The sequence below is a fragment of the Callorhinus ursinus genome, unplaced genomic scaffold (assembly GCF_003265705.2).
Source record: "Callorhinus ursinus isolate GAN/ISIS: 27379988/994484 unplaced genomic scaffold, GSC_fseal_2.0 scaffold36, whole genome shotgun sequence".
In the NCBI taxonomy this organism is placed as follows: Eukaryota; Metazoa; Chordata; class Mammalia; order Carnivora; family Otariidae; genus Callorhinus; species Callorhinus ursinus.
In genome coordinates, this window is record NW_027397098.1 from 2011358 (window position 1) to 2022391 (window position 11034).

General features: G+C 39.3%; 1 protein-coding gene across 2 annotated transcripts in view; it reads left to right on the forward strand.

Moving 5' to 3' along the window:
• ITGA8 (integrin subunit alpha 8) overlaps positions 1-10829 on the forward strand; it is a 201413-nt gene extending 190584 nt beyond the window's left edge. For both annotated transcript variants that reach the window (XM_073879876.1, XM_025853612.2), the window contains 2 exons: positions 5929-6051; positions 7952-10829. In XM_073879876.1, the coding sequence (XP_073735977.1) occupies positions 5929-6051; positions 7952-8038 (210 nt within the window). In that variant the 3' untranslated portion in view covers positions 8039-10829. The remainder of the gene's footprint in view (positions 1-5928; positions 6052-7951) is intronic.
• The last annotated feature ends 205 nt before the right edge of the window (positions 10830-11034 follow it).

The following is an 11034-nucleotide window of genomic DNA, read 5'->3' on the forward strand; positions in this document are numbered from 1 at the left end:
GATTTACGTTCAACCTAGAAGACGGAGGCTTTGGGTTTTAATACAGAATGTTCATCCAAAGAGGTTCAAAGGCTTGTCTCTCTAAGGGAGATAAATCTGGGTCCCTTTGTTTTCTCTGAGCATGTGTTCCATACCAGAAACATATGTTACAGTCAATCCTGTCAACAGCGTTGGGTCTTTCCGTACTGGCCCCAGGTGATAGCCTGCTGTTCTCAACTCATCTCGATAGACCCACAAAATTATCTGTTACATGTGCTTCCCCATCCCCACCACCCTTGTCACTGCATTTTTTAAAAGCCTTATTATCTGAGGTGGATGATTTACCACATCGTTTATGGAAAGATTATTGGAAAAACATTTAGGAATGAAGGTGCTCTTAGGTCTCCCAATACCTGACCGAGTGGAGATCCGGTTGGTAGAAAGTTTGCCCTGCGCTACAGGGAAACGATTTTCCTGTGGCTTGATTTGAGAGGACTGTGCTTTGAGCTAGCTGATGTTTTTTTTGTTTGTTTGTTTTGTTTTTTGTTTTTTTATAGTGAGTTCTTCTCAAAGGTCATTCTTATCTGGAAAAGAATGCAGCAGAAGGGAATTGCTTTAAGGTGATGAGTTGGAATAGGTTGAGAATCGTAAGAACTCCAATCCATACTCTGCCAACGGGGAAACCCTCTCAGATACTTCTTTTGTAATGAGACTTGTTGTCCTAGGCCCTTGTGTGGGATGATTAGTGAGTTTGTATTCCCTTGTCAACGTGGTCATGATTTCAACCATTTCTAGAACCCCATGTGAGCTTCACACACTGAAGAAAAGAGTGCCTCCTATCTGCTACCTGTAGCATGTCTGTGTTTGTAACAAATGAACTCATGAAACATGACCCTTGCCGTGTTCCGAGGTGAGGAAAAGGTGACCTGGGATGCAAAGGGCTATGATTGAAGGTTCAATCATTACGGTGCAGCAGAAAAAACAGGATTCAGTTACTTGACCATTTTCTTTGCCTAGCAAGAAACGTTGGTATTTGTATGTCATGCCACTAAAGCTGAATTCCATAACTGACACCTAGGAGGGAATATTATTGTCTAGTGTAACTCCAACAGTAGTTATTATACAAGAGTTCATGAGAATCCTTATTGAAACCTCCATACAAAAACTGTTGAATCCATTTCATTTGTTAGCACAACTTCAAAACCTTAAAATGGAATTATTATATCAAACAATTGTTTGGAGTTCAAACTGCTTATCTCATAGGGGTTATTTAAATGTTGTTAAAATGTGTGTCCAGCTGGTCCACTTTATGATATCATTTTGTTCTAAATGGCACTGTAGGTAAGGTATCTTGGTACATTCATTTAAAACATTCCTGTGACCCCTATGAAGTATGTTTACACAAGATTTTGTGATACCTAAATACAGATGTCAACATAAATTACAGTTGCAAATACAAGGGAGCTTTTTCCTTCTACCTTGGTATTTTGTCAAAATATACAAAAACATATCATAAATGTCAATGATAAAATATGGGCATATTAAAAATTTATTTATGATCTTTCAATCATAATAAAGAACAAGATTTATGACTGGATGAAGGTAAGATTAAATGTTCCCTACTTAGCATCACTTTAAGAAAGTCTAAACCACTTGTAATTTATGGATCTCACGTCCTAAAATTGCAGATAATTATAATAAGGGGATTGTTAAAATGTTATGTAGTTCTTTAAATAGCTGTAGGTTCTTGATACATGAAGACAAACTGAAACGGTTTGTTGATTAGTTGGCACACACCTGAGTTTTTCTCCCTAAATTTTCAGTACTTACTTCAGTTAGTCACCATTACCCTTCTTTCTTAAAGCAGTTGAAATTTGTAATCGCTTGTCCGTATTCTTAAAGGAAACTTTTAGTTCTCAATATACCCCATCTTCTGCCTTGGGACCACCTTGTTGATGAATGAATCTTATAAGGAGGGACTTAAGTAAATGGGTAAATCACACCATTGTGTGAGATCATACAAAATGTTCTAGAGCTGTGCAGTCCAGTATGGTGGCCATCAGCCACAAGTGGATAGTGAGTACCTGAGCGGTGGCCACTGTGACAATGAACTAGTAGTTTTACTTTAACTCATTTAAAGGTAAACCTAAAAACTTGCTGTGTAAGGTGTTTGTCCATTAAATGAACCTGTGTTTTTTCTCTGAGACTGCATTTCACTTTAACCTTTGAAAATCTAGTTTGTTGTCATGTGCTGCAAATATAAAATACACACTGAATTTTGGAGACTTCTTTTTAAAAAAAGAGTTTAAAATGTCATATGTCTATTTTTATATCAACTGCATGTTGAAATGATAATAGTTTTGATACTTAGGCTTAAATAAATTATTAAAATTAATCTCATCTTTTTCCTCTCTTTTTAATGTGGATACTGAAAAGTCTTTAATTACACATGTGGCTTACATTTTATTTCTATTGGACACCACAGATCTAGAGCAGGGTTACAGAATGTTCCAGTTTGGAGCTGATGATAATACCTGCAGAGCTTCAGAGAACATGGGGTATTTAGTAAATCTTATTTGAAATGAATGAAAAATTACTACAATAAATAGTACTTAGTCATGAGAAACTAAAAATTAAGACCTATTTTTCTTACTACTAGTTATCCAAAGGATAACTAAGTTTCTTGTGGGCTTATCAAAATGAGCTGCAAGACAAACATAAATGCTAACAAAGTTTTAGTATTTTCCAACATTTTATTTCTTGGCAAGTTTTCCCAAAACCATTCTGTAATTTCCACAGCACTAATACAAATTTAAATAAGCTTTGGTCTTATAAAAGTGATCAATTTAGTCTTTCCCTAGCAAGCTTGTCTCTGTAGTTCAAGTTTCTAATTTACACAGATCATTGACTTTTAGGAAAAGCTGGGCTTTACCTGTTTTCACCCATGAATGAAATGCCCCATTGCCATTTATACACATGAATATGTCACATGACTCCCTGATCAGTGTGTCCTCAGAAAGACCTCCCTTTCCAAGACACGTACAATTCTTCCAATGATGTGTCACCCTTGACTCTTCATCCACCTCTTTCCAGCAACAATCAATTAGCTCCCCCGCCCTGGCAATCTGGAGAAATGCTCCGGGGCACTGTTGTTGATTTTCTGTATTTCCAACTGTCATCTGTGTAGTGACTTCTTGATTATGCGGTGCAAAGCCTAGGTAAGTTTAGGAAAACACCAGGGGCCAAAGAAGGTCTTTGCAACTGCTCACATTTTAGATTGAGAAGATTGGGCAGCCTCAGTGCCACATGGATGTCCTAAAGGCAACAGACAAGAAAAGCAGAATAGAGGTGCAGGGGGAAAGTTTTCCAGTTTGCTTTCTTTTAAAATTCTTTGTTCTTTCCTCCTGGTTAATTACATATGATGACTTACAGGAAATGTACAAGACATGTATAATCTTAACTTTTGTAAAATACTCAGAGAAAGGGAATAGCGTGGTATTTTTTAAGTGAGCATAATGTTACTGGGAGCTGACTGATGACCATTTGCGTGATGAGAATTTCAGAATTTTGGAACTGAAAAGGACAGTGGGGATCATCTACTCTCAGACGTTTTTAAGACACTGCTGTCAAGATCTTTGGAAGTGATTGCAAATGAAAAGCCAACAGATTTTGTAATTATATCTAGAAAGCTGTTTTCTGCTTCAGGAGACCCTAATAAGCATATCCTGTTCAATTTAATATTTTATTCATATTTTCCATCATTCCTGCAAAAAAAAAGGCCTTCACATATCATTATTAACTCTTTGTAAGTGACCTCCCCTACCTGTTTCTACAGAATGACCAGTTTTTTAGATAATAACATCAAAATCTATAGTAGCCAAGAGGCAAAGGAACCCAGCAAAGTCACTGGTAGCTTTTCTCCCATCCCATTGCTTTTTACTAACCTAACAATTTGAACAGGCCCTTCTTTCAACTCCTTTAGCTAAATTGGGAGGCAATTTAAGATATTAATTAGGTAAATCAAGACAGGGAAGATGAAGAAGCATGGTTGCTTGTGTTACTGTAAATTACCTATTAGTAAATTTTGGTGATCTCTAACACATGAACTAAATATAGCCTGAAACTATGTTGTTTCCTCAGTGTACTTAGAGCTCAGGGGGAGGAAACAGTTATCAGAAACCTCAGAATTGGGGCACCTGGGCGGCTCAGTCGGGCAAGCATCTGCCTTTGGCTCAGGTCATGGTCCCAGGGTCCTCAGCAGGGTGTTGGCTTCTCCCTCTGCCTGCCGCTCCCCCTGCTTGTGCACGTGTTCTCTCTCTCTCTGTCAAATAAATAAATAAAATCTTAAAAAAAAAAAAAAAGAAAGAGAGGAAAGAAACCTCAGAATTTTCCATGGCTCCAGATTATCTCTCTCCTGGGTCATTGTAACTGGCTAGTGAGTACATGATCACTACTATCCCTTGTGGTTCCAAAATTCTGAAATTCTCATTATCGAAACTGTAGGCGTCTGCTTCCAGTAATATTAGGATCATTTTGCAAGACGACTTCATGTCCTCTCTCGGAGCACCTTACGATAAGGATTGAGCACTGACTTCGTAGGTGTTACTAGATGTAATTCACCAAGGGAAAGGTATATAAAGAGAGGTGATTCAGAAGTCATCAGTCCCTACCTTGCTCACGCAGCCATATACATGCAGAGGATCAGTGCAGAATAAGCGATGCAGGCTGCAGAATCCAGTGGCATCGTGACTGCTTTGAGTCCTTGCGGTGTATTGCTTCATGCGCCACGTGTCCTGTCCTTAGACGGCAGCAAGCAGGGTGAGGCTAATCCCAGCATGGTCATGGAATGCTGCACTTCCTGCTGATGTGTTGGATGAAATAGGGACTGCTCGGCAACGGGAGTTAGCAGGCTAAGGAGGAAGGTATAATGATGAGCAGGTGAAGGCCAGCCTCTTTCTCACTGAGAGCAGGAATCAAGTCACTACTGGTGATGCCTTTGTTTAGTCTGGATGTAAATGATATCTGGGGCTGGAGAATTGAGTGAATTAAGCCATCAGGATGTCTGCCAAATAGGGGAAATGGACCAAAATGAAGGAGCAGTGAAAAGCCAGACAGGCTGAGAAGCTCAGAGGCAGGATGCTCCAATGTAGTTAAGAAGGCAGAGGAAAGAGCTGAGCAGGGTCAGGGTCCCACACTTGGGTGCAGGCCACGAAAACACCTATATGTATCCAGTCCGGAAACATTCCAGGGCCACCAACCTTCGCCAGAGTTAGACTTTCTTAGCTGAGACCTGGGATCTTCTTTCCAGTATGCTTGGAGTGAAAAATCTTTTTATGAAGCCTTCTTTTTCTTGTGTAATTAGTCAAGATCTCAAGATTTTTACTGACATGATCCTATCAGCAATCCTCTGAGATGTTTCGTTACAAGCACTACACAGGTGCAAATAATATAGGTGATTAGGTGATTTTCTAATCTTTTGCACATCCAACAGTCTGATGGATCCAGTTCAACTCACCTCTCAATGAGGTTAGTTCAGGTCTGTGGAGAAATGTGTGTGGACAGACTTGGCCTTCCAGATGGTCTACTTTTAGTCATTACTGCCATAAAAGGTCCAGTCCGATTTAAGGTCACTCCTTTCCACCTTGTTGGTTCTCAGTCTTGGTCCACCTCAATTCCATGCCAGGGTTTCTGGGCTGTTCTAAGCCAAACACACACCAGGTGTATGTAATTAGATCTTCCATCCAACCTGGGGGACCTAAAAATGTGCTGGTTTTTAAGATTTGTTGTCTGAGTGCTGTAGACATTCAAATCTCCCCTGGGATGATTTCAACTCTTGTATGGATCTTTTCAGAACTAACCCCCACCCCCCCATGTTGTATTGGTAATTACTGCTTTATTTCACCCAATAGTTTTCAGATTTGAGCTCATTTGCTTTATTTTCCATTTCAGATTAAGACATCAGTTATTTGGACAACCCCAAATGTTTCCTTCTCAATCCCATTATGGGTAATAATACTAGCAATCCTTCTTGGATTATTGGTTCTGGCCATCTTAACGTTAGCTTTATGGAAGGTAAGTTTATTTCTTTTATTTTTCTTGTTGAGTAGAGAGGCCACTGAGGGGATTTACAAGGATACACCTAGAGGGGCACCTGGGTGGCTCAGTTGTTAAGCGTCTGCCTTCAGCTCAGGTCATGATCCCAGAGTCCTGGGATCGAGCCCCGCAATGGGCTCCCTGCTCAGCAGAAGCCTGCTTCTCCCTCCCCCATTCCCCCTGCTTGTGTTCCCTCTCTTGCTGTGTCTCTGTCAAATAAATAAAATCTTAAAAAAAAAAAGAAACAAGGATACACCTAGAGATTTAAAAAAGACAATGCCAGAGGCATGATTTGGGGATTTTTAACAGTCCAAAAAGCATAACGGGAAAATTGTATCATGTTTGTTTTGGCAACCGTACTACACCTATACAGCTGACAATTTAAGAAGACCAAGAGTGTTTAATGCTGCTTTTATCTTGAGATTTCTTATAAATAAATACAGAGAGAGTTAGGCTTTCTTAGCTGAGACCTGTGATCTTCTTTCCAATATGCTTGGAGTGAAAAATCTTTTTATGAAGACTTCTTTTTCTTGTGTAATTAGTCAAGATCTCAAGCTTTTTGCTGACATGATCCTATCAGCAATCCTCTGAGATGTTTCGTTACAAGCACTACGCAGTTGCAATTAATATAGTAATTAACTGATACTTGGACTATCAGGCTAAATAGATCGTGCATGTTATATTCTTGAACTTGTTTTTTTTTTAATCTTGCCAATTAGTCCATCTCCATTAGGAAGATTTAATGTGTTTTACTGAAGTTTATTGTAAAAATCTACAATAGGCATTAATTTCTAGCCCCAAAACCAACACGACTGCCAAGTTTCACAGAGCTTTCCACTCCAAAATAGGAACAGTGTCACAATTACATGACTATAAGAGTAATCAATCCAGTCACATCTTAGTCAACCACTATTGTTGTGGTTCCCCAAAATCATAGTGTATTTTTATTTTAAAACAATATGTGGCTTGCTTAACAAACTGAGAAAACCTTGCCATGTGAATTAAATATGTCTTTCCTGATCATTATCATAAGCTGTTTTGTGCCTTCCTGAGTCTACAGAGGCTACTGCATAGTTTACCTTTAGAAATAGACTTTTATATTATTCTGTTATTTATAGTATCTTTGTTTCCATAAATGATACAATGACATATGGCAATTGACAGAATATGATACTAGTCCTGGAAAAAAAAAAAAGAGAGAGACAACTCAATAGTTATAACGAAACCCAGTGAATTTGGCTTCCAGTGTAAGAAACAATCAATAGGAATTAAGGTTCCAGTTTTCCAGACCAAATACTAATGGAAATTCAGGAGGATGAAGATTCTAGAATCACTTCTTCCTCAAGTTGCTGGCTGGTCTTTGGAAAGTCACTAAAATGTCCTGGGATTGAAAGAAATGACCAATCTACTTTTCCTCTATATGCTATGTGCTCCACAAGTACAGAGCGATATGCAAGCATCTCCTCTCTTTTTCCTAAATTCCATCGCAAGGTAGCCTACAGTACGCTTCAGCAGTTGGTACTTCTGCTGGCTCCAGAAAGCATGCAGAAAAGCAGAGAGGAAGACTGGGCCTTGTGGCTATAACCTCAGGGGAAAAAAATGCCAGGTCCATAAGTGGATTATACAAAACAGGGACATTCCCCCACTACCACGACATGGCAGGAGGAAGGACCCAAACCCTCTGCTCTATGCAACGAATTCCTCTCTGAAGGTAAAGACGACTCCGCTTTCCCCTCCTAATTTGGAGAATCCAACAGATAATATCCACAGAGCTCCGATTTCCTTAGAAAACAGAGAAAGTGAAAATCCTTATAATGAGGAGTTTCACCCAGTTCCCAGAACAACTTGATATTATAGCCCTCTTTTCTCTTGTTCATAGTGTGGATTCTTTGACAGAGCGAGACCCCCCCAAGATGATATGAACGACAGGGAGCAATTGACAGCTGAGAAAGCCGCGGAGGCATGAGAAGTAAAACCCAAGCTCAAAACACACAAACACTGGTCCTGTTCAAGGAAAAGAAGGAACACAAAGGTTCAGTAAATGTTTCCCTGTACTTGCCAGTGACCTAGGAAATGGAAGGCCCCCAGAAATATCACTTCATCTATGCTGCACTTTGGAGAAGCTGCCACAGAGCCCAGAGACCCTTCTGGGTGATGTAACGTCCATCCTCAACACTGTGGAAACCATTAGCAATCATGGAAGACGTCTTTTGCTTTAGTTGTTCTGTCTTTGACAGACGCTCTGAGATGGGCATGGGAACTCAAGTTGCTTTCCAGGTAAATCCAACTCAAGTTGCAGAGATGAACTGTCTGAATCACAGTCGACTTCGGAAGGTGAACTAGGACCGAACCTTCCAACACTACTGCATCCAACGGAATATTCGACACCTCCCATGGAAAAGAAACATTTCTAATGAAGTTCTGGCTCAGGGAGACAAGCATTATGTTGTTGGTACTGTGAAAGTACTTTTGAAACAACAAAGATGATCTTGTAACTGAGGATAACAATTTATTTATTTATTCTCCATGTCTCTAGGCAGATGTTCTGGTCATCTAGAATATTTGGACATTACAATTTGGTTAGCTGGTTTTTTAAATCACTCACTAAATTTCCTTCTAAGATAACCATTTTGTGCAGATAAATTAACAGAGCTTCAGGATTTAGACAGTGTTAAGGAAAAGCAGACAGTTTCACTTAATACCACGCCACCTGCAACCTGAAATCACTTTTATTCACATTTTCCAGGGACTCACGTCTGCTTAATTTAGCTTTGCAAAAAGATGTATTTATACTTCCTTTTAGAGAAACAAAAATCTTCCCATTGACTTAATTAGCAATACAGAAATTTCAAGGTACTCCGGAACCTGTCTGGTGGTTAAAAGTAATGGTAAAATTTCTAGAGTCCATTAACAAAAAAGCAATTTTACAATATGGGCAAGCATTATTTTTAATTATAAGAAGCAATGCCAATATTCAGCTTGGGATTAAATACCTATTTTCTCTACTGTACCTCAAATTTATATACACAGGAAGACGTGTTAAGCATACATGGGAAAGAAATATAAAGTTATGCAGATGTGAGATGAACCCAGAAAGGGGATTCCTAAGAATTTTATCTACCATTGTCTATTCTAACTTTACTACTCATTTTTACTGCTAATCTTTATAGTACATACCTTTGGAAAATAATCTTTATTTAAGCTATTCTCCTGTCATCTAAAATTTAACCATCACAAAAAGTTGATGTTTAGGACTCTTGTAAATAATCCATAACCGTGTGTAATGTCATCATTTTTGAAGTAAACTTGACCAGCCAAATTCATATAATCTGCACAATTTTGTATCCTTTTTATGAAAATGAAAAATTACTATGAAGAAATCCTGAACAAATTTTATATTTATGTGCAATATTTTATAGACCTATGTATCTAAAGCATGTTTACACTGGCATTAGTTATGTTTTTAATTAATATGCTGAATATTACATATAATAGAGCAAGCGGACCAAAATCCTTCAGTTTACAAAGCAGTTGGAAAATTTGTATTCCCGATGTCAACAATCACACTTTATTTGAAAGATGAGCCAAACTCACAGACACTAAATTTTCTGTCATGCCTTAACCTGGAGGCAAGCCATTTGGCTACAGCTGCAGAGCTTCATTGGAAACCAAATGCAAGGCACATGGAAGAATACTCTGATGCAGTTCATATTTTTCCCACTTGTGAATTAAATCCTGTCATGGTAGCAGTTTCAAGTGTGTAAGGACTGAAGTCTGGCTCTCATTGTGTACGGCTGACTGTGGGTGAGAACTGCAGGTGCCTCAGAGAGTTTGAGGGTCCCACAGCAGCCTCTGGGGGTCTTCCATGTTAGTCGTCTAGGTAGAATTGGTTTTACAGGGAGGTGGCTGTCTGTATATGATTGGAAGAGTGCCTGACAGGTTTCTCTGCCCCCAAGTAATGCCCTAACTCTTGTCATCGTGCCTGACTTTGGGCCAGTAGGGATTAGCTCCTCAGGATTTGGGGTCATAAAAGGTCTCTGAGAAAACATACCCACTGCCTTTTAAGCTGCCATTTGTGAAGAAACTCAGAACTCGTAGGGCTACATAAATGTAGAACCCCATGAACCGGGTCACACAGACAGCTGGAGGAAAGTCGTGATGACAGGAACAAGACTGGGACCCAGAAGGATCAAGGTCTGGGGGCTTCCTCACAGTCGCAGCCAAGAGTGGTCCTCTCTAGAGGGATGGGCACTGCTACCTACAGGCACTTGACAGGGGATCATCATGCACACTGTGGCCCCTCTGCCACCTCAGATGTGGAAGCAAATGGAGGAAGGGGGACACCTGAGGTCAGGTGAACCCACCAGTCATCAGTTCCTGAGCATCCCTTCTACTTGAGGAACACTCTCTGTCAATGCACTGGGAGGATCTGCTTCCCATATAGCATCGCCAATTGCTTTCATAATTCATGTTGTACCATGCCTCTGTTAAAGTCTATGTATATTTTAGATATCCCTGTTAAAATTCTTGCAGCTGGTTTTGAAGATGTGGGAAAAATGGACAAATCAAATGGGCAAATCATACACTTGGAGATTTTAATTCAGTAAACAAACAACATGGACTAGCCGCCACTGAAACCCCACGCTTTCAACTCAACTCCTTTCTTTTTCTTTTATTTAAATACATGTGTAGATATCTGTGAAGATTGTCACATACCTATTTACCTTGTCACTAATAAAATGAAAAAATAAAGACAAGATGAGGTACTTGTGGTTTGTTTTGCACGCAACATAAAGCTTTCCCACAATGGCAGAGATCAAAAGTTTCTGTCTTTATGCTTAGATTTTTCTATTATTATAAAAACATTTAATGTTGGAAGAAATTTGAAAGAGTGCAAATACATTTCTTTGGGATGAGGAGAATGTTCTAAACTTAGATTGTGGTGATGTTTGCAGAACTCCA